Source organism: Curcuma longa, chromosome 11 (genome assembly GCF_044706935.1).
Source record: "Curcuma longa cultivar G26 ecotype Majalengka, Jawa Barat chromosome 11, ITB_CL_G26_1.1, whole genome shotgun sequence".
NCBI classification, from domain to species: Eukaryota; Viridiplantae; Streptophyta; class Magnoliopsida; order Zingiberales; family Zingiberaceae; genus Curcuma; species Curcuma longa.
Genome location: NC_133871.1, coordinates 22,060,992 through 22,084,089, shown reverse-complemented (window position 1 = coordinate 22,084,089; position 23,098 = coordinate 22,060,992). Strand labels below are relative to the sequence as shown.

At 36.1% G+C, this 23,098-nt stretch overlaps 3 protein-coding genes across 4 annotated transcripts; 1 reads left to right on the top strand and 2 right to left on the bottom strand.

Annotated features, from left to right (window-relative positions):
* Positions 1 to 234: 234 nt before the first annotated feature.
* Positions 235 to 11,562, top strand: LOC141837730 (clathrin heavy chain 1-like). Its single transcript, XM_074725107.1, has 28 exons — positions 235 to 319; positions 428 to 506; positions 602 to 729; positions 2,196 to 2,294; positions 2,423 to 2,531; positions 3,122 to 3,201; positions 3,291 to 3,521; positions 3,614 to 3,679; positions 4,632 to 4,748; positions 4,973 to 5,170; positions 5,296 to 5,412; positions 5,613 to 5,672; positions 5,833 to 5,919; positions 6,082 to 6,165; positions 6,235 to 6,369; positions 6,446 to 6,508; positions 6,585 to 6,689; positions 6,811 to 6,923; positions 7,012 to 7,264; positions 7,397 to 7,533; positions 7,619 to 7,897; positions 7,982 to 8,984; positions 9,080 to 9,565; positions 9,715 to 9,885; positions 9,961 to 10,146; positions 10,727 to 10,849; positions 10,936 to 11,046; positions 11,137 to 11,562. Exons 1-28 carry the CDS (start codon positions 308 to 310, stop codon positions 11,296 to 11,298), a joined length of 4,794 nt encoding a protein of 1,597 aa, XP_074581208.1. The 5' UTR covers positions 235 to 307; the 3' UTR covers positions 11,299 to 11,562.
* A 694-nt stretch (positions 11,563 to 12,256) lies between these two features.
* LOC141842041 (protein MALE DISCOVERER 2-like) lies at positions 12,257 to 18,172 on the bottom strand. Its single transcript, XM_074730257.1, has 9 exons — positions 17,769 to 18,172; positions 17,509 to 17,644; positions 17,215 to 17,286; positions 15,414 to 15,557; positions 15,225 to 15,332; positions 13,898 to 14,325; positions 13,631 to 13,821; positions 13,415 to 13,547; positions 12,257 to 13,010 (listed from the first exon to the last, which is right to left on the bottom strand). The coding sequence occupies exons 1-9, from the start codon at positions 17,851 to 17,853 to the stop codon at positions 12,445 to 12,447; spliced, it is 1,863 nt and encodes a 620-aa protein (XP_074586358.1). The 5' UTR covers positions 17,854 to 18,172; the 3' UTR covers positions 12,257 to 12,444.
* Positions 18,173 to 18,663: 491 nt separating this feature from the next.
* LOC141840483 (alanine--glyoxylate aminotransferase 2 homolog 3, mitochondrial-like) lies at positions 18,664 to 23,065 on the bottom strand. 2 transcript variants are annotated; one of them, XM_074728480.1, is made up of 9 exons: positions 22,760 to 23,065; positions 22,202 to 22,432; positions 21,937 to 22,107; positions 21,402 to 21,545; positions 21,025 to 21,204; positions 20,528 to 20,753; positions 19,253 to 19,366; positions 19,061 to 19,147; positions 18,664 to 18,981 (listed from the first exon to the last, which is right to left on the bottom strand). In XM_074728480.1, exons 1-9 carry the CDS (start codon positions 23,003 to 23,005, stop codon positions 18,938 to 18,940), a joined length of 1,443 nt encoding a protein of 480 aa, XP_074584581.1. In that variant the 5' UTR covers positions 23,006 to 23,065; the 3' UTR covers positions 18,664 to 18,937. The 2 variants fall into 2 exon arrangements, with proteins under 2 accessions (XP_074584581.1, XP_074584580.1); XM_074728479.1 differs by lacking the exon at positions 18,664 to 18,981 and having other exon boundaries at positions 18,987 to 19,147.
* Between the last annotated feature and the right edge of the window lie 33 nt (positions 23,066 to 23,098).

Sequence of the window (23,098 nt, the reverse complement as noted above, 5' to 3'; positions counted from 1 at the left end):
TTTTGCAAGTTTATTTGTTAAATTTCTCATTTACTTGTAGGAACTGGATGTTTCTAATTTAACAATTATACTTTTGAAACATGGAAATCAATTTCTGCGTAATTAACTTTTCAAAACAGAAGTCACATGGTTGTCTCCTAAGATTGTGAATATTTTATGAGATTTTGATCCCTGCAAATATGCCTTTTTCTTGCTATTAATGAACAATCTGTAATCTATTAAACTTGCAGCTCAAATCCCTGGAACCACTCAGGATCACTTGCAGGTGTTCAACATTGAGGCAAAGACTAAAATCAAATCTCATCAGATGCCTGAACAGGTATGCATGTTGATGGATATAATGTTTTTTCTCTCTCAAGTAGTTGGATTATTTTTCTAGGTTCTGGTGCTCGATTATAATACCTATCTAAGATGAAATATTTTTCAGGTTGTATTTTGGAAGTGGATCACCCCAAAGATGCTGGGTCTGGTTACTCAAACTTCTGTCTATCATTGGTCAATAGAAGGTTGTCCATTAGTTAGTTCTTCTAGTAATAACCTACAAGTCGCACCGTTAGTTCATGCAGGAGTGATTTGTGCTATCAACTTGAATGCATTGCAGGTGAATCGGAGCCTGTTAAGATGTTTGATAGGGCAGCTAATTTGACAAACAATCAGATAATTAACTATAAATGTGACCCATCAGAGAAATGGCTAGTTCTTATTGGAATTGCACCTGGTGCTCCAGAGGTACTCTTTCTTTCCTTCACCTATTTTGCTTATGTGGTTTATGAAATTTCCCGCCTTGTAAGTAGACTTTATGATAGTAATCAATTAGTGGTAAAATAAATCAAAACCTTATGAAATTCTGCACACTTCTTTTTTACCCTGGATTTTTCATGTGTGTGTGCACACTTGCGTCTGTGTGAATTTCTTTGTTGCACTTTGAAGCACTAAAATTGAACCAATGTCGTGTTGACAAACATCTATCCTGTTTAATCGTCTTTGAAACATGATATATACAATAATCAGTTTGAGAACATGGGGAAATAGGAATTCACTTAGAAAACATAAGGAAATAAGAATGCCCTTGGAAAACATGGGCAATTTCTGAAGCTGCAAGTTAATATTTGATCTTTTAAGGGAATTTGCATATGATTTTGTTTTCTCATGGCAAAGAGTGAAACTACATAGGATGCAACTATGTCAAACAATCTTTGTTGATAGGGTTTTAGTGCACAAAGGAAATAGGAGAAGGGTTAGACTCCTCATGCATAGAATTAATTCGGAAACCCCTAGCTCATCTGAATCCAAGAATACAACTATATCAGGCCCTAATCTAGTTGAACCCTAACTCATTCAAATTGAGCCCAATAAATCCTAGAACATAATGCACTTGTTAAACCCATTAATACTAAAACGAAATTGCATCCTGACTTAATTTATCCTCAAAAAATAAATTTAGTTTGGGTGTAGCTTGACAATTCAACTCCTACTCGACACCCACTGAACGTAAATATGCTCCACGCCTAACCAAGACTTAACAGATTCAAGTCAAATTTATTGAGGATCAACCCCTAGACACATAGTCACCCGGATAATTCAAATTATCCCCAAACGCGCCCACTGCCCTATAGTAGATAGTAGGTCACAAATATTTGTCAATTTATGCAATTTGATTTTTAGTATAAAATTTTGGAATATAAACGTACTCTCTCATTGGACCTTTTTGCCGCTTCTAGTCTCCACACAATTGATGCTACCTTCATTGGATGATATTTGTTTGTCAATTTAATCTGACCAGATTAACTAAGATGGGGATTGACCTTAAGGATCTAATTAGAGACTAGTTTTAGGTTGGAGCTTTGAGGCATGAAAATTATATATATTGGAGATTCATAAAGTAACAATCAACTTTGTTTGTTCAAAGAGAAATAATAGCTTGATGTTTACCCTTGATATCTACCTCCAAGTTTTTTTTCCAGATTCTCTAAACTTTTGGCAACACTTGCTCTCTTCTGGTGTGACGTGGAATTGACCTTTATCATTATCTTTTATGATTTTGAATTCCTATTCTTGTGACTATGTCCTGTCCTTCATTACATTATCTTCTGTGTGGTTCTATTATATTAGTTAGTGTTTTTTTTTATAAAAATAATTTGTTTTTAGCAATGCACTTTGCTTATTTGTTGAAAACAACGGAATGTTAATTACAGAGACCGCAGCTGGTGAAAGGAAGTATGCAGCTCTTTTCTGTTGATCAACAGCGTAGTCAGGCTCTTGAAGCACATGCTGCATCCTTTGCTTCATTTAAGGTTTGATTTTCTACTTTCTTTAGTTGCTTTACACTTTTCTTGCTGGTTTCTGCTGCTTCTATTAATATGTATTTCTATTTTTTATCTTCTGCTCTTGAGTCTTGACTTTATGGTTCTCTCTCCTATAGGTAGTTGGGAATGAGAATCCCTCCATTCTAATTTCTTTTGCCTCAAAGACTAGTAATGCTGGACAAATTACTTCAAAGTTGCATGTCATCGAACTTGGAGCCCAACCAGGTATCTAGATTGTGATTCTCATTCTTGATCACTTGCATGAGTATTGGTCTCAGATTGTATCTCACAATTCATCTGGTATCTAATTGTTAATATACTTGGTTAGTTATTAGAATCAATATGAGATCAGTTTTTTGAAGTTAAAATCTTTGGCAAGAATGTTGAACATTGAAAAGAAAATCTATTAAACCTTGCACAAGAGTAATAAATCAAAGACATTTTCATGAAAGTATTCTTTTTAGCATTGCTACATTAGAGCTAGAATTTTTCAATATTTTCATTTGTATATAGGAATACAGGGACTATTGATTGGGAGTTGGTGTTCTTTTTTGTTGACAACCTATTATTGGGTGTCCAAATAAATGTCTACTTGCTTTCATCTGGGCTTTTTAATTGAGAATTTATCTGATGTAATGAATGGTTGTTCCCACATAAAGAAGTAAGGAGAAACAAAAATCAGCAGAATAATTTGTTTTTGCCAAACTCTTTTGATAACTAAGAAACATACCAAAATTTGCAGAATCATCGCATTTTTATTTGGGCACGATTTCCTTTTTGTGATTTTTTTTCTCTTTGTAAATAATCAATAACAGGAAAGCCAGGATTTACAAAGAAACAAGCAGATCTTTTCTTCCCACCAGATTTTGCAGATGATTTTCCTGTAGCAATGCAGGTGATGATGAAACTATCTCCATATATGTGTTTTGAGTATACGTAAGTTGTTTTTTATCCCTCTGATCAAAATATGTTTTATTTTGGCAGATATCCCAAAAATACAGTTTGATATATGTTATTACAAAGCTTGGTTTATTGTTTGTTTATGATCTGGAAACTGCATCTGCAGTTTACAGAAATCGAATTAGCCCAGATCCAATATTTCTCACTGCAGAGGCTTCAAATATTGGTGGTTTTTATGCAGTCAATAGAAGGGGTCAGGTCCTGCGTGCTACTGTAAATGAAGCAACTATTATTCCGTTTATCAGTGGCCAAGATGTAACTGCTTCAGCTTTTTGTTTGACCTTTTTATTTTTTGTACTTTCATGACTGATGATTCTTCTATGATGAATCATATATGCCTTTACTAGTTGAACAATTTGGAGCTTGCTGTTAACCTTGCAAAACGCGGAAACCTTCCTGGTGCAGAGAATTTGGTAACCATGATTTTTTATTTTTCTCTTTACTTGTATTATGTGCTGATGATTTATTGATTATCAGCAATGCTCGTTATTTCCTTGTACTGCACTCCTCTGCTAAATTTTTAACACAACCTGATCCGCCCTTTTCTGTCTTGATTTATTTTAGTTGTTCACTTGTACTTGGTTGCTCATGACACTTCAAGTTGCAATTTGTTGTGAAAATAAATTTCTGAAATTTATTGTTGGATGTACTTGCTATATTTTTATTCTTCAGGTTTCCTTTAAATACTTGTCATTTATTTTTACACTGAAAAAAAGTTGAAACAGATTTTGACAAACATGCTGATTCTCATAAAAATGAAAGAGCTCTGGTTGGTGTTTCATGTACCTGTTGCATTGCTAATCTAAAATTTTGTGCATTTGATTCATACTTCTGTTTTATGGAAAATTATTCTTTTTAAAATATGTTTAATAATAAATATTTTCTTGTGAGAGATGATGTTGCACTGTAATCAGTTGCTATTATGAAGATCTTGTTAAGTTTAATGACAAATCACAGAGTTATTATTATAATAATGATCTCAAGCTAATTAAAATCTTGCATTGACTTGTATGTTTGAACAAATGTTAACTTAAATCACTAGGAGTAAATTTACATGTCAGAAATCATAGCTAACAATTCTTTAGGAGCCTGGCAAGCTGACTATTTAGCTATATAATCTTTCTAAGATAAACAAATTTAGAAATTTCTGAAAGCTTCATCTGTTTATTCAACCTGATCAAGCCTGAGCTGAGTATTATTCAAGAAAAATCATATATAAAATAGAAAGATTATAGGGTTAATATTTTTTCCTGCTGAATGAGCATAAGATGAATAATTTCCTTTTAGCAATTTGAGGTGTTTTATTTTGGCTTTTGTAGGAAGCCAAGCTTTATGATTTTATTATCTACTTTGTCGTGTTTCTAGGTTGTGCAAAGGTTTCAAGAACTCTTTTCCCAGACGAAATACAAGGAAGCTGCTGAACTTGCTGCTGAATCTCCACAAGGCATTCTCCGAACTCCAGAGACTGTCGCGAAGTTTCAGGTAATTTTTATTTGCTTCCTTCTTTATGATTTTGTTTTCCTAATGATGCTCTATTGTAGATAAATTATTTATAATTGAAGAAAGTAGTTGAACTAAAATTCATATCCTAGTCAATGTTGTACTTTTCTGTGCAAAAAGATATATTTTCTCTTCTCTTTATGTTTTTCATACACATTATTGAGGATTTAACAATAACATTGTTACTGAATATGCTTTGCATGCAGAGTGTCCCTGTCCAACCTGGGCAGACACCACCGCTGTTGCAGTACTTTGGAACATTGTTGACTAGAGGAAAACTTAATGCCTTTGAATCTTTGGAGTTGTCTCGTCTTGTTGTCAATCAGAACAAAAAGAACCTTTTGGAGAATTGGTTGGCTGAAGACAAGCTTGAGTGCAGTGAAGAACTTGGGGATCTTGTCAAGGTAATTATTATTTCTGACAGAACACCAGAAGTATACTTGGCTGTTAAAATTAGGAGCCTATCATACACAATTATTATATAACTTGCACCTTTTTGGTTTCACTGTTAACAACTGTCATTATGTAGACCGTGGACAATGATCTTGCACTGAAAATTTATATAAAAGCAAGGGCCACACCAAAAGTTGTTGCTGCTTTTGCTGAAAAACGGGAATTTGATAAGATTCTTATTTATTCAAAGCAGGTACCATTTTCTTTTTTTAATTGTTGTGCTAGGTATCTGATTTGATCACTTCAGATTTTTCTTGTAATTCACTATATTATATTCAGGAATACTTCCCACCATTGTACTCCCTACTTTGTCCAAATAAAAGCTACACATCGAAGACATTCAAATAATAATGTTCATTTGTTTGGCTTAACCAAACTATTCACTGATTGCAGGTTGGTTACACGCCAGATTATCTTTTCCTTCTGCAGACAATTCTCAGGACTGACCCTCAGGTAAGAATTTGTTCATATGTGAACCTGAAAATAATCTGCAAATATAGCTCTGTTGCAGCATAATCATTCAGAATGCTATTGTAGTAATTTGAATGATTTCTGCCAATTCCCTATTATCTTTTGTTACCACGTTTAATTTCCCAATAAAATTTTCTTTCAGGGAGCTGTAAATTTTGCCCTTATGATGTCTCAAATGGAGGGAGGTTGTCCAGTTGATTACAATACAATCACAGATCTTTTTCTTCAGGTTTGGATGTTTTCCATTGTAATTACAGTTTATGTAGAAACTATAAGTTTGTTATACAGATGGCTCACGCCATTTCTATGTTGCTTAGTTTTTCTGTTGGAATTCTACTAGTTTGCTAAAGCTAAAATGGTTCTGTTTTCTTGCTGGTTATGCTTCTGTTAGAGAAATCTGATTCGAGAGGCAACAGCTTTCTTGCTAGATGTCTTGAAGCCAAATTTACCAGAGCATGGTTTTCTTCAAACCAAGGTAACTCTAAGTCTAAGATTATGTAGTATTCATTTGCAATCTTTCTTACTAACCTCAAAACTGTTGCAGGTTTTAGAGATTAACTTGGTGACATATCCAAACGTTGCTGACGCTATATTGGCTAATGGGATGTTTAGCCACTATGACAGACCTCGGATTGCTCAACTTTGTGAAAAAGCTGGTTTATATATCCGAGCACTTCAGGTGGGAATAATACCTGAATATTTTTGCTGGCAAGTTTTCTGTATAAGTTATTAATCAAATGCACATTTTGATGCAGCACTACTCAGAGTTACCTGATATCAGACGTGTCATCGTGAACACTCACGCCATTGAGCCACAGGTTAATTTGCTTACTGAATTATGTCTCTTAGCTTCATATATATATGAATTATTAAGTCAGAGCTACCTCATTGCAGTCACTTGTTGAGTTCTTTGGGACTTTATCTAGAGAGTGGGCTCTAGAGTGCATGAAGGACCTTTTACTGGTTAATTTGAGAGGGAACCTTCAGATAATTGTTCAGGTAGCCCTTGTTCAGGAGAACTAGTCTAATTTAACGTGGTTGATGTTTAATCCCTGCCAATCAGACAATAGAAATTCTGATTAGTTCATTCAGATTAAGTTTCATTTTTTCCTTTTTGTAGACTGCCAAGGAATACTCTGAGCAATTAGGTGCTGATGCCTGCATAAAGTTGTTTGAGCAATTTAAGTCATATGAAGGACTTTACTTTTTCTTGGGTTCTTATTTGAGTTCCAGGTACAAGTTGCTACTATGAGCACTTAGAGCTTGTTATTGCAAACATAAGATGAACGCTGATATTTTCTTTTTTATTGGATTGAAACAGTGAAGATCCTGATATACACTTCAAGTATATTGAGGCAGCAGCGAAAACTGGACAGTTAAAAGAGGTTGAGCGTGTGACAAGAGAATCCAACTTCTATGACCCTGAGAAAACCAAGAATTTTCTGATGGAAGCCAAGCTTCCAGATGCAAGGCCCTTGATCAATGTTTGTGATCGTTTTGGTTTTGTTCCAGATTTGACTCACTATTTATACACGAACAACATGCTTCGTTACATTGAAGGTTATGTTCAGAAAGTAAGATATTTTAAATTACATTCTTGGTCATATTATCATTGGTGGTCAGCTATCTGCCGTTGCTATAGGTTTAGTCATTTGAGGTTTATTTACCTGGCCATTTGTGTTTCTTCTGCAATGTTATATTTATAGGTAAACCCAGGAAATGCTCCTTTAGTTGTTGGGCAGCTGCTAGATGATGAATGCCCTGAAGATTTCATCAAAGGCTTGATTCTTTCTGTCCGTTCTCTCCTTCCTGTTGAGCCTCTTGTGGCTGAGTGTGAGAAAAGGTATGTGACATTAACCCTTATTATGCTCTTAGATGTAAGCTCTTTGACGAATTTGATTGTACTCATCATTCCACATGGATAACAGGAATCGTTTGCGGTTGCTCACACAATTTCTGGAACATCTTGTTAGTGAGGGAAGCCAGGATGTTCATGTCCATAATGCTTTGGGGAAAATTATTATCGACAGCAACAACAACCCTGAGCATTTTCTCACAACTAACCCATACTATGATTCACGTGTTGTTGGTAAATATTGCGAAAAACGGGATCCTACTCTTGCAGTTGTCGCATACAGGCGAGGTCAATGTGATGATGAACTGATAAATGTCACTAACAAAAACTCATTGTTCAAACTTCAAGCCAGGTACAATTTGAAGTATACCACGTGAGGTTCTTTCTTTCTAGGAATCATTATTCACTTGAGATTTGTTATCTTCTTTGGTGACAGATATGTAGTCGAAAGGATGGATGCTGATTTATGGGAGAAAGTTCTTCAACCTGAAAATGAATATAGAAGACAACTTATCGATCAAGTTGTTTCTACTGCATTGCCTGAGAGCAAGAGTCCAGAGCAAGTTTCTTCAGCTGTTAAAGCTTTCATGACTGCTGATCTTCCACATGAACTTATTGAACTACTTGAGAAAATTGTACTACAGAATTCTGCTTTTAGTGGAAACTTCAATTTGCAGAACCTGCTGATTTTAACAGCTATTAAAGCTGATCCACCAAGGGTCATGGATTACATTAATAGATTAGATAATTTTGATGGCCCTGCAGTTGGAGAGGTGGCGGTTGAGGCACAACTTTATGAGGAAGCCTTTGCGATTTTCAAGAAATTTAACTTAAATGTTCAGGCTGTCAATGTTCTTCTGGACAACATCCAAAGCATAGATAGAGCTGTAGAGTTTGCCTTCCGAGTCGAGGAAGATGCTGTATGGAGCCAGGTTGCAAAAGCTCAATTACGGGAAGGCTTAGTGAGTGATGCTATTGAGTCTTTCATCCGTGCTGATGATGAAACCCAGTTCCACGATGTCATTCGGGCTGCTCAAGATGCCAATGTTTATCATGATCTTGTGAAGTACCTGTTGATGGTTAGGCAAAAGCTTAAAGAGCCGAAAGTGGACGGTGAACTTATATTTGCCTATGCCAAGATTGATAGGCTGGGAGACATTGAGGAATTTATTCTAATGCCAAATGTTGCTAATCTTCAAAATGTTGGGGACCGACTGTTTGATGATGCTCTGTATGAAGCTGCAAAGATCATATTTGCTTTCATTTCCAACTGGGCGAAGTTGGCTAGTACACTTGTTAAGCTGAAGCAGTTCCAGGGTGCTGTTGATGCAGCTCGCAAAGCGAATAGCTCCAAGACGTGGAAGGAAGTTTGTTTTGCTTGTGTTGATGCTGAGGAATTCCGCTTGGCTCAAATATGTGCTCTGAATATAATTATCCAGGTAGTCTTTCCTCATATAAACGCTACATTCTTTTTGTAGTTTATCAAGAAAGTACTGTATTTTGCTTCAGATTTGATGTTATGTTGTCCTTTTAGGTGGATGATCTGGAAGAGGTCAGTGAATATTATCAGAACAGAGGCTGCTTCAATGAGTTAATTTCCCTCATGGAGAGTGGTCTTGGTTTGGAACGTGCACACATGGGCATATTTACAGAATTGGGAGTCTTATATGCTAGATATAGACCAGAAAAACTTATGGAGCACATTAAACTTTTCTCAACTCGATTAAACATTCCCAAGCTTATACGTGTTTGTGATGAACAACACCACTGGAAAGAGCTAACATATTTATATATACAGTATGATGAATTTGACAATGCTGCTACCACTATTATGAACCATTCTCCTGATGCATGGGATCATATGCAGTTCAAAGATGTTATTGTTAAAGTTGCAAATGTCGAGCTCTATTATAAAGCTGTGCATTTCTACTTGCAAGAGCATCCTGACCTTATTAATGATGTGTTGCATGTGCTAGCACTTCGTGTGGACCACACTCGTGTTGTAGATATTATGCGAAAGGTGCATATTTGTCCTTGTAATCTTTTTCTGCATTGCCTCATTTCTTTTAATTTTATCTGAAGTAAATCCGGCCATCTCTTTTGCTTGGAACAGAAATGGTGTGTTAGTATAGGGTTAGGATTTGAATCTCTTACACTTTATTTCTTCAGGCTGGCCACCTACATCTGGTGAAGCCATATATGGTTGCTGTTCAAAGCAACAATGTGGCTGCTGTCAATGAAGCTCTAAACGAGATTTATGTTGAGGAGGAAGACTATGACAGATTACGTGAATCAGTTGATTTGCATGACAACTTTGATCAGATCGGCCTTGCACAAAGGGTAAAGTTGTCTTTTCTTACATCTTATTAGTGTGATTATGTTTTTTCTCTTCAGATTTGTCTTCTCCAATTTTAGATTGAAAAACATGAACTTCTTGAGATGCGGAGAATTGCTGCTTATATCTATAAGAAAGCTGGAAGATGGAAGCAATCCATTGCACTGTCCAAGAAAGACAAACTTTATAAAGATGCAATGGAGACATGTTCTCAGTCTGGTGACCGTGAACTTTCAGAAGATTTGCTTGTTTATTTTATTGAACAGGTGAATTACTTCAGTTCTGTATGAGACCTCTGAAATATGCTTTCATATCTGAGAGAAATTGTTTAAGCCAGTTATGATTTTTTTTTCTTTGTGATCCATTAAGCAGTACTAAGATTAAGGAAACATTCTTTTGCATGATAAACTTCAGAAAATTTGCTTGTTTATTTTATCGAACAGGCGAAGTATTTCAGTTCTGTATGAGACCTCTGAAAAGATGCTTTCATATCTGAGATAAATTGTTTAAGCCAGTCATGATATATTTTTTTTCTGTGTATCATCATTAAGCAGTAAAAGATTAAGGAAACATTCTTTTGCATGATAAGTTTGAATTACAATATAAACAACTTGAATAAGCAATTATTAGTTGCATATCGTGGACTATGAGCATGCTAGGATTAGCTATATATTTCCCTACATGGTTTCTTATTTCTTGTTATTGCTATTATGTCAAGTGTTTTTTTTCTCCTTTTGCAGCTGTAAAAAGTTTATATTACATACCCGAGAGAAAATACATTTTTTTTCAGTCTTTGCATTTATTGTCAAGAAGACAGCTGATGGATTTCTTGTTTTTGTATTACAGGGAAAGAAAGAATGCTTTGCTTCTTGCCTCTTCATTTGTTATGACTTGATCCGTCCGGATGTTGCTCTTGAACTTGCCTGGATGAATAATATGATTGATTTTGCGTTCCCATACTTGCTACAGGTGATCTGTTTTGCCCTTTTTGTTTGTTGTATTGAAAGATATTCTTTTCAATATATGTATAATTATACTTAGTGTTGTCTTTTCAGTTTATTCGCGAGTATACTAGTAAAGTTGATGAACTCATAAAACATAAGATTGATGCACAAAATGAGGAGAAAACTAAAGAAAAGGAAGAGAAGGATTTGGTTGCACAACAGGTACCTAACCTTCCTATTTGTTCCTGGTTTATGTTTGTGCATGTCGTGATGTTGCACGGTTAAATAAAATTGGGCATGATTTATCTGCAGAATATGTACGCACAATTGCTGCCTCTTGCATTGCCAGCCCCGCCTGGTATGGGAGGTCCAGCCATGGGTGGAGCTTACGGACCCCCGCCAGTGCCACCAATGGGTGCTATGGGAATGCCTCCCATGCCACCATTTGGCATGCCTGCTATGGGGAGTTACTGAGGATTTTGGCTACGCCTTGTAAACTCAGAAGATAGAATGTACTTGTAGATGTTTGGAAGGGTGTTAATGAAATCAGCAGTAGAAGTCTTTTTGCTGTTGATATTAGTGTTTTCATGCATTTCTTATTCTTTCTTGAAGCAGTGATTGACTGCGATTTGATGCTAAACTCAGGCTTTTGTATGATCGTTATATGGAGTTGTTACTGTATTTTGTATAGGATCTCTTCACCCAGAGTAAACTATTGTTCTTTTCATTCAGTTTCAATCGGATTTTCAGCTCTGTTTACGATTTGTCTTTATAGATTTTCGTCCCTGCTGATTTTGTTCATCCATCTGGAGAAATAAAAATGCAGTTTAATATACTGCAAAACTGTTCGATTAATTTTGTTCAGGTGTTATTCATTAATTGGGACTAACCAGTTTAATCAATTGTAGAGGGTTTTTTTATACATATCAAGGATCTTGAATCTGATGTCTCTTATCGTAACCACGGATTATCGTTGTTAGAATCATTGAGGCTGAACCTCACTGCTCTTCCAAACTGTAAGCTTTCTCCCTGTGAACGGCAAATTCACAAACTAGAAGGTGGTTTTCGGTCCTCAGTGGTGTAAATGAAGGCAAGCAGGATGAACGATATGACTGCAACATTCCAACCGATGAACATCCAGCACCATCTACCAAGCGTTGTCATCCGGCAACCGATGTCCGGCCGCTCCGGCACTCATGCTGGCAGGTTGCTTGCTTGATAGGTGACTGGCACCACCATTTCCATTGGACATCAGCAACTACTCAAAGTTAATTCAGTGCGATGGAGCTTTCACTGCACAATGAATGTGAAGAAGACACCTAAATTGGAGCGTTGAGCATTGCAAACCAATTAACTACCTGAACACAGGCAAGTTAACTCCTCATAATTAACTGAAATCAACAAGATAATCAACAAATTGACATCAGTGATTTTGAAGTGTAGACATTATCTTTGAGGCTTCAGATGTAGAATCCTCTATCTACTATTTTCAAACATAATAATCCAAACCGATTGACATTCTTTCAATCGCACACTATTTTTTCAGAAAAAAAAATTAAACAATTGAACAAAAGAAACAGAATTGCTATTCCAGCTTTTGTCAACTTATGAATTTTTATCCTACTGAGATATGATCTCTAGCTCAGCCCACCACAATGGTGACAGTCTTGGGTAAGCTTCCTCTGGTGTAATAGATGTGATAATCCTCAAGCGTTCAGCAACCTCAGTCATTGTCAGTCTATTCTCAGGCGAAGCATTTATGCAGGATCGTATCACGTCTGCCAGCTCAGTAATATCTTTGTCATGGATGGAGGTGAGAGTACTGTCCACCATGTCCATGAGAGGCCTTTTCCCATTCAAATAGCTTGAAGCCCAGAGCACAAGGAGACCATCATCTTCTGAAAAAGGAAGCCTTCCGGAAATGATCTCCAGCAGTATAATTCCAAACTTGTACGTGATGTTCTCTTGCTTTGAGCTTTCAGAAGTTGGCTCCACGTTTTTTTCATCGTCCCAAAATTCAAGATCTGAGATCTTTGCTGCACAGTCTTCAGTCAGGTAGATGGACGAGGAACTCAAACTTCTAATGACTAGTGGAGGATTCAACTGCTCTATGTGCTGTAGGCAATAAGCAATTCCCATAATCACGCGTAAACGTGCAGACCACTCCAGCTGTTCTACTTCTTTGACTGTAAATTATTTATAGAAAGCATACGAAATCAGCACAGTTAAAAAAATTTCAAGCGACCAAATAATTTAAATGGACTGTAGTTAATAGACTGAAAATATACTTTAATGAAGAAAGCTTAATGCTCTCCCCCTCCTGTCATAGCCTTGTTTCATCTTCTCTGTTTGTTTATTATTCTATTCTATTGTGTTAACTCTAACATGAATAAACACACTTCCACCAAATACTAAGTAGCTTATTGGCTCTGCATAAGTGTAAGAGAAAGCATAATTTGTATTTGTAGGTCAAGATGCTATTCACCCTCTTCTAGTTTGCCTGTCAACATCCATCAACAGTCTACACTCAATTTATGGAGTTAAGAATGTATCCATTGAGATATCAACTAAAGTAAATTTTGATACTCACTGTGTAAATGCTCAAAAAGTGTCCCATTTGAAGCATACTCAAACACCATCATCCTAGTAAAAGGCTCTTCTTCCTTGCAATAACCAATGAGGTTCATGAAGTTCTTGTGATTCACTTTTGACAACATAGATATCTGGAAGAAAAACCAATATGAATTACTCAGGAACATGTTACTAACAAAATGACTGTCATCAGAAAAGTAAGATGCGAAGATACCTTATTCCTAAAGTGAATTTCATTTTGTTCTGACCAATTTTCAGCTGAAGTGAGGACAGTAGATGTCACTGCTATTTCAGTTCCATTAGAAAGTGTTCCTTTGCATAATGTACAATTTGACAAAGAACCAATTATGTTGCTGAAATGCTCACAAGCTGTTTCAAGTTCTGAACGTCTAAGCAAAGGTACGCCTGTCATCAATACAAATAATTATGAATACAATATACTAATAATAATAATAATATCAATCTTTCAAACTAAGCATGCCTGTGATAAATGCTTTCTGCAATTTCCCACTTAATCCAGTGGCCCATGGCATCACAGAGGCAGCCTTCTGGGCACGATAACAAAGGAAATATGTAGTAGCTATGGAAATGATGAACAGTATTATTCCACCAATTACCAAAGGAGCAACCAAATTACGATGCTTTGTTGGACCTCCAGTTGCAGGTGCTGGCAGTGGGTTGCTATTTGGTGGATCAATCGGTGGTGGTATTGCAGATGGGGATACTGATTGTGATGGGGATGGGGAGGGAGATGATGGGGATGGGGAGGGAGATGATGGGGATTGTGCGGGAGAACCACTATTTGCAGAGGCAATTGGATTTTGAGATTGTGATGCAGCATTCTGATTTGATAAAGAAGATAAAAAACGGAAAAAAAGAAGCCTCCTCATAGTTGTATTTTCAATTTTCCTGTAAACAATACAAGTGACTATCATAAAGCCAAATATAAAAGCTAAACCTAAGAACATCTGTTCTACATATCATAATTATTTTAAATTTGATTCCCAATGTTATCCTGTTTCTTGGGCAAGATTAGTTGCAGAAGAAAATCCATAAACAGCTTGCAGATTGTTTAGCATGTTCATTGTGTTGCAGATCAAGAGATATTTGTTTACTTCATACTTGTAGCAACACAGTAGTCAAACAAAATTAATGACAAAACAAGAACATGAAAACATTTGGTAGCAAATAATAAAACTTTAAGAGATCTTAACAAAGGCAAGTGCTATGTTCAGAATCTTTAAAAAACTTGCATTACCACTATGGTGATACCCTAAATACACCATCAGCTGTATCCATGAATATTGGGATATAGATGTTATATTACAACAACAAAAAATTAACTAAAAAACAAATATCATAAATTGAACATATTTGTGATCTATTCTATCAGAGGACAGTGACACTATGCAGGGATATAATCTAATTAAATCATTGGATCATTTGATGGTCAGCTCAGACAACAAATAACAAAGTTAACAGAAAGTCAAAGGGGAACTATATCCATTACAAGGTTAACAAATACATGTTAGATCTGTTCAAAAAGAAAATTTTGTGTGAGATTCAAAAAACAAAGGATAAGCTAACTTTACCACTTAACCCAAATGTTAAAGTAAGAAAACTCAAGAGACGCTAAACAAAGAAACCTTGCAAAGTGCAATAGAATTAGTTCACAAAGATATTACTACATTTTTTAGTATGACAAAACAAAACAAAACAAAGGAATATTACAGGAATGATTCATAAGCCGCAATGAAATTTAGTGCTGCATACTTTACATAACAAATTTTATGGTTGAGTAGTATTACCTTGTAACTAATTGCCTATTTGATGAGACCAGTGTTTCATCAATTTGTACCTTGGAGACCATGTTGCCATCAGATAGGTAACGAGAAAATTTGTTGTTTTCAAGTGAACTGTATGTCACCATGGTAATGATCACAGAATATTACTACAACAAAAAAAAACTACAGTAAATTATGTTGTCTGGCACTTACAGAATTTTTAGGGATGACATTTTTCCAAATTCAGAAGGTAGTGGCCCACTAAGATTGTTGTGACCCAAATCCAATAATTCCAAATTCTCCAATCTCCCAAACTCTCCAGGAATTACTCCAGAGAAGGAGTTGTTATGTAAAATGCTGCACAAAAATAGATGAGTTGATGAAACTATGAAACAATGTCCACTAGTTGAGAACTAAGACCTAACTTTCTTGGTGTAAGGCTATAATAGTTCTATAAATTTAGGAAAGTAAGATAATCCCCACACAATATAGCAAGACTGGTCAAGAAGAATACAGAATTTGCTAGAAAGATTAATGCAGCACAACCAATTCATTATAGAGCACCAAGTTCATTATGTCAGAGCAAAATTATATCTTAGTGGTTATCCCAAGATTTCTCTCTATTCGCATACACTTTTAACTTATTCCTGTGAACAATGTAAAACATGTAATTTTTCACTATGATAGGAGTTAGGACATGCTATCTGCTGCAATTTACTATGAAATGATGAATTAGAAGTTTATCAGGCTTACTAATATTGGAAGTGTTACAAGATACTTTAAGCCTTTCATCGAGCATCTCTCTGTTAGTTATTATGTTATGATTTATGATCCTACAAAAATGGGTCAAAATAATCTTTATTTCATTATATATATCGCCATTAGTTTGCAAACTCTGATTCTTATGTATCTTTAGTTTCAGGCGAAGTTAAGGAAATTCTGTTCTTTTGAAGATTGGATCACATTGTTGACTTGAATCCAAGGCACCACAACCCCTCAATTGTTGTGAGTGCTATGTCTTACTTTTGCACATGTAACCTTCTTTTTTGTGTGACAGATGATCATCAATCAACATCTAGATCCGGATTCAAAAGAATGTTCGAATATAATTCTCACAATAAGGGGTATTACTCTATTAGTAGTCATGCTACGATCCTAGATGTGGGGAGTAACTACCCTTCTCATTGAATAATAGTCATGTTAAATTCAACCAAAGTTTAAAATCTCGTAGCGTGCCAATTTAGATCTCTAATCATAATGGTACAATTTTGATGTCATGTTGTGCCAACACTTGGCATGCACTAATACAATCCTAAGCTTATCAACTAAGCTTATCAAGATGAATTCAAATAAGCTTTACTCCTATAGTCTTCATCTACTTAGTTTATTTACTTCCAAATTTAAGTCTATAGAGATTTAAATTATTTAATTAAAGTTCTAGAGAAATAAGTTATAAAATATACCACTTCTAAGAATAAAAGTATACTAATTAGATAGTCAATTTAATTAAATTTTTATTGCAATAAACTATTGTCAATAACACATTACAACATGTGTTAAAATATGTTGAGATGAATTTACTCATTTAATTGCTTTTTTTACTTAAATTTCTACTTTAAGTAAGACTATAGCAATTAGATGGTTGAGTTTTAAATGATTTTTAATTATTTATACTTCAATATTTGCCAAAACCAACTCATATAAATATTACTTCTACAATCATCTTCCACCTATCTTGTTTACTTAGCGTCACCAACTGTGTTTAATAGTTTGGTCTATGTGGTTAATACTGCTAGAGAAGAAGTTGTTTGACCACCAAGATATAATTTTCTAACACAAGAGGCATCAAACTGCAAGTAGTATAGAGTAAAAATAAACAGGAAAATACTTGCAAAATAGTATGATTGTAAACACATTATTTAGCAATAATTGCAATGAATAAATAAAAAAAAAGGAGGAGGAGATGAAAAAGGGATGGCAGCCTAGAGTCAAGAAGTATCTGTCAGATGGTTACATTGTTCTGATGTGGCTGAGCATCCCAATTTCAGGTGCAAGCGTCCCCTTGAGATTAAGATCTCTCAGTTTCCTGCAAAAATGACACTCCCTTCAGAAAAAATCAAGCTAAGTGAATAATGACACAACATCAAAATTGTCAAGTTGGTAGATCAATGCACTTCTTAATCATAAAGAAAGAAGCCATTTCACTGGGATGATCAAAATGTTTAGTCCACATTGAAACAATTGTGAAAAATCAGCATAAATTAAAGTAAGAGTAAGTATTTTATTCTAACGAATACCAGTGACTTACAAAACCTCGACTTCCCCATCATCAGAGCACTCCACGCCAAACCACAAGCAAGGATCGCAAGCGCCTTCATCCCAATTCGATAAAGCACCATAAGGATCCGCCTCTATCCTCCTCCTAAACGCCAGGAGAGCCCTTCCTACATGTTCCGAATCATCAAGCGATGCCCCTCTCAAAAATCAAATGACAGAAGCAAACTCCGAATCCAACTCCATCTCAGTGACCTTAGAACCAAATCGCCAGTGTAAAAAACAAAAAAGTACCTTCTTCATTGACAGAAGTGCAAAGCTCCAAATCCGAAAAAATCAACAGCAAGACGGAGATCCCACAGAGCATCCACTTCTCCATCCAAGGCGGCTCCTTTTTCAGCCTCTTTCTCGCCCCAAGCAGCTCCTCCGACTAGATCGCGAGATTCAATAATAAAGATCCAAAAGGGGGGCTAAAAACCTAAAATTCACCTTCGATTCAGCAGCACACGCAAAATGCCGCCGAAAACAAGCAAGAAATGAAGAGAACGAGGCGGAGGCGAATGAAAAGGCCGGCACGCGGAATTGGAAGGTAGTGGACGCGACCTCCAAAAGTTCCCATTGGCATTTTCGGACCGATCAAGCGCAAAGTCTGATTTGATCTTCCCCTGACGCAACGACAATTAAAATGTTTATCTGTTGCTTTCTCTTTTGCTTTCTGCTGCGCTGTGTCGGCTCATCTCCTAATTAATACACAATAAAAGAGTCGACTTTATGCGATCCATGTGTTTTCTTCAAACTTAATTTATTATTTAACCTTTTTTTTTTAAGCTCTAAAGACTCGACTTAGTCGCCTAGATTGTGATGGAATTACACGTTGACTTTTAATTTTGCAAAAGGATTATCATGTTTGGAAGTTTGTTTAAAGCTAATTTGCTTAACCAATAAGCTTTTTTTTATTATTGTTTTTAATTGCTGTAGAGGAATACAGATGAATCTTAAACAAGTTCAAGGAGATTTTCAATGCCAATTGGAACGAAGTTGTTATACGTTGTTTGCTTTACATATTAACTTGCTTATTCAATTCCTTCATGTTCCGTAACGGAACTAGTCTGACTTGAAATATTTTAACAATCTATAAACTCACTCAAAGTCGAGAATATCTCACCCATTCGTATCAGATTCAAATACTCATTTACTTTGATATGTCAAATTTAAACATTAATGCATTTAGAATTTATAGTTTAGGTGACATTACAACCTCGACGAAGATGATGCCATCCTGAAGTCGCAAGAAACAACAACCATGTGTGCACAAGAAGCACAGCTATATCTAAGGCTATTAATAAGACGACACATATATAGGCTACGAACGAGAGAAGGCGAGGGACAACGAGGTGATGTCCCATCTTCTCCGGCTGAGAATACAGCTCTTATTGGCCATCACATATTCTTGAAGAAAGGATTCATAACTTGGAGAGCGAGATATCCATGACATCCACGAAGAAATCTGTGTCAAATTATATAACTGACGATGAAGAAAAGAATTGGAGTAATCAAAAATGGATTTCTAGCATCGAAAGCCATACCTGAGTCTTCTTTGGTGAAGCAGAGAGGAGGTGTTATTCTAAAAACGTTGCCGTAAAAGCCACCCTTTCCGACCAACACACCCATGTCTGTTATCAAGATGCCCAATAGCAACCCGAGTACAGAGATGGAGAATGGTTAATGTACCAACAAGAAGTATGCCATCTACAATGACAGTTTGAAGAATTCCTTACCTTTCATTGACTCCATCACGTGCAATATTTCAGTTTTCGCTGGTGTTTTCTTGAGGCGATCAGTGACTAACTCAACCCCAAGCATCAGACCTCTTCCCCTCACATCACCAATAACTACAATTATAAAAACCATGAATGTAACAGACAATCAGTGTGCCAATGAAACTAGAGTGTAGATGTAACTTCCTCTGGCACAAACCTACAATTACAGTGGGGAATTATGAAGAATGACAAGAAGGTAGGACCAACTGGACAAATGTATCTTAATTAGGCATATGAGCACATTGGAAAAATAAACCAAGGACTTTCGAGTGTATGCATATAGGAGTATAACAGAGGAATCCCCAAACAAATGTTACCCTTTTTTACTCTACATCTCTCAGATACAAAAGAAATTGTCGTCGTATATTTTCCTCCGTATGAGTCCTTCAGGGATGTTTGTTGTGTAGCAGCATCCTTTAAGGTTCATCTCTGTTTGATCAGTTTTCACCAGTATCAACCATTTCGTGACTGAATTTGGCTGGGTTTTTTTTAACCTTTTAAATTTCCAGCATGAACCGACCAGATTAGACCCCTATTCCTCATTGAATCGGCTGGTTCAGTATAGGTCTAAGAACACTAACTGAAGGGTGAGAAAGAAATCAAGATAAAAATAGTTTCTCTGTGAAATACTAGGATAATAAAGGAAACAAACGCCTTATTTCTGTCCATTTAAGGTGACCACATAACCACGCTAAGTAGATTTGATCCAAAGTGCAATGTATCATTGGCCTTATGATAAATTACAACGTTTTGATAAATGACAAAAACAGATTTTCAATTGTCACCATTCCCTAAGAATGCCTTGTCCTTGAATAATTAGGAAACTGAAAAAATAAGTCCTAACGCAGATGCATCAAATTACAACAGTCATTCTTTTATGCCTTTCTCGTCAGTGATTCAGTAAACCTTAGCTTGGTTGGCCTTCTTATAGACTCCAGTCTGGCTTGCTTTGTATGATTATAAGATTAACTAAGACTTCAAGAAGTTGAAAATGTGACCCCATGCCGTAATTAACCAATCATAAAACTCTCCTAGACTCTACCACTAAATATTTATCCAAAAAAACTCCAAAACTACATCATAAGTATATTGGTTAAAAACCATTGTTTCTTCATTATTTGCAATTTGCATGTCACAGTTAAATGTATAACAAGTGGCTTAGTGTAGCATAGAACCAAAATCACTATGAAGCACTAAATCACAAAAATCATGCATATATATTAAATAACTTACTTTCATGTTTTTCTTGAAGTGCCATGAGTTGATCTTTCAAGTAAGATCCAACAACCAAAGCATTCTCCTGAAGCTTTTCTTTCTCAAGCACTTTAAGCACAGCATGACCAGCTGCTGTACAGACTGGATTGCCACCAAAGGTATTAAAGTAGCATCGGCGAGTCAAAACATGAGCAATCTCTGGAGTAGTAACCACTGCACCTATGGGTATCCCATTTCCAATACCCTGACAAAATTTCATAAACAATTACTTGGTCCTTAATAGCCATAGTCCAGAGCATAAAGTGGACTAAATTTACTAAAGCGCACACACACAAAGCAGATACAAAATCAACTTAAGTTTCTTAATTCTTATGATCTGAAATAATAAACCAGCATGATAGCATGTAGGCAAACAAAACCTAGGGAAACTATATGGAAGATAGAATAAAAATCAAGTTTGAAAAATAAATCCAAAATAATAAGTTTCACAGACAGTAGTAACTATAAGAGTCAACCTTGGCCATTGTGACAATATCTGGCACCACACCATGAGCCTCAAAACCCCAGAAATGACTTCCTATGCGTGCAAATCCTGCTTGGACCTCATCAGCTATACAAAGTCCTCCAGCCTTTTTTATGGTTTTATATACAGAAGGCAAATAGCCAGGTGCCAACTCCAATATTCCACCAACTCCCTGTTAAATGTTAACCCATGTGAAAAAATAGTTTCAGCTGCAGAATTTGTCATCTCACTAAATGAAAAATTACTGTCAGAATAGATGAAAGATTATGTGAAAGCATGTATTAATTGAAGTCATGTTCTATCTTCACAAACAATGAGCTCAGACTGGGCAGTTGATTGTGGTGTAAAAGAATAACATAATCTAAGTACCTGTATTGCTTCTGAAATAAAACCTGCAACTCTTCCTGAAGTACCAAAATCTATGATCTCTTCAACATCTTTAGCATATTTTTCTCCATCTGAACCAAAAACTCCTCTATATTGATCTGGGTTCAAAGCATGGTGCACTCCACTCTGGAATAAAACAGGATTCAATAAATATCCCAGACAGCCACTTGGAATTCCATACTATGGTACAAATTTCAACTAATTATTTAGAAAACCTCTAGCTTTTCAACAATCTTATAAACACATCATTCAAGTAATTTTCTCATTGCAATGAAATACTGTTTCAGAATGAAAAAAAAAAATCAATGATGGTCAAAGAATTTGGTATGTCCGCTCTTTGCAATGATTGCTTGGACAAAATTAAATAACAAGTTTATCAATCTATAATTCACACAAAAATTACTACAATCACAATAAATAATTAAGTCATCAGATTCATTAATTGGCATAGTATAAGGAAATTTAATCACAGAAAGATGATAATAGAGTCGGTCTAAATATTGAATATCACATGTACCTGAACAACATTGAATTTCCAGTTGCATTGAGCAGTTGCACCCATTGTACCTGCAGCATTCCCATGGTATGCATTTCTGAGTGATATAATATCATGACAACCAGTGTAAAGACGTGCAATCATCATGGCCAACTCATTTGCTTCGGTACCAGAATTTGTGAAAAATACAACCTGTACCGTGTAATAAGGATTCAATCTAAACACATTAGAGAAAGAAACAGGATAAATGTGTAGAATGAATGACCAAGGAAAAGAAGAACTGCACCTTTAGGTCCCTAGGCATCTTTGAAGCTAATGCCTCAGCGAAATCTGCAATGGCATTGTTTAGATATAGAACAGTAGAGTGCTGAAGCCGTTTTGTCTGATTGATTATTGCTTCAATTACGTCAGGGTGGCAATGGCCGCAGCAAACAGTAGCGATACCACCAAATGCATCCAGATAGCGGCGACCGTCCTCATCAAATAAGTATTGTTTCTTCCCATCAACAATGTTCAACTGCGGAAGCACAAATTTGTTACTCGCAATGTTATTAGATTATCAATCCAGAATTATTTCTATCCTTTTTCATCTGAAACCCTAGTCGTAAATGAAATCTATAGGAAATTTTTAAAAAAAAAACCCAAATTACTTGGAAAAAAATTGGCAATTCGCTTGAAGCAAACTGGAAGAAGATAACTTCCAGTTTAGACTGGCGACAGATCAAGTTTTGTCGCATTGAAAAAAAACAAAGCGATCTTTTTTTTTTACTGGCGACAGATCAAGATTTCGTTTCATCTATGCTCTTCGCAGGTGCTAAAGAGGGGGGTAAGAGAGCAGACGCACGGGTTTCTTGTAGAAGTAGAACATGGAGGGGCTGAGGAACTCGGACCGCTTCCTGAGTATCTCCTCAGACCGCGGACCATCATAGGGCGGCGGCGTGTAGTCGAAACGTGGCATCTTGGCAAGGACGGCGGCAGCGGCATTCTCATCCGCCGTCGCTACTGCGGAAGATTGGGAGAAGACCCTCTTAGCATTCAAGGCAAAAGAAGATGATGAAGAAGAAAATCGCCGAAAAAGAACTCTCTTCATTGCTTCCGAAGAGCGAGAGAAAGGCGTGATCTTGCCTCGACGGCTCTCTTCCAACAACTAAGGCAGTGACACACCAACACGACAAGGCTCTCC

Excerpts from the sequence above, each read along its gene's own strand:
- LOC141837730 (XM_074725107.1), top strand. Across the intron at positions 2,295-2,422 it reads CATCCTTTGCTTCATTTAAG|GTAGTTGGGAATGAGAATCC; the intron begins GTTTGATTTTCT and ends TCTCTCCTATAG. Across the intron at positions 3,202-3,290 it reads ATTTTCCTGTAGCAATGCAG|ATATCCCAAAAATACAGTTT; the intron begins GTGATGATGAAA and ends TTATTTTGGCAG.
- LOC141842041 (XM_074730257.1), bottom strand. The coding sequence starts at position 17,853 with ATGGAGAAGTGGATGCTCTGTGGGATCTCCGTCTTGCTGTTGATTTTT. Across the intron at positions 14,326-15,224 it reads AATAGGCAATTAGTTACAAG|GAAAATTGAAAATACAACTA; the intron begins GTAATACTACTC and ends TATTGTTTACAG. Across the intron at positions 13,011-13,414 it reads ACTTTTTGAGCATTTACACA|TCAAAGAAGTAGAACAGCTG; the intron begins GTGAGTATCAAA and ends AATAATTTACAG.
- LOC141840483 (XM_074728479.1), bottom strand. The coding sequence starts at position 23,005 with ATGAAGAGAGTTCTTTTTCGGCGATTTTCTTCTTCATCATCTTCTTTT. Across the intron at positions 22,108-22,201 it reads AGATGCCTAGGGACCTAAAG|GTTGTATTTTTCACAAATTC; the intron begins GTGCAGTTCTTC and ends TACACGGTACAG. Across the intron at positions 19,367-20,527 it reads ACTTCAAGAAAAACATGAAA|TTATTGGTGATGTGAGGGGA; the intron begins GTAAGTTATTTA and ends TTATAATTGTAG.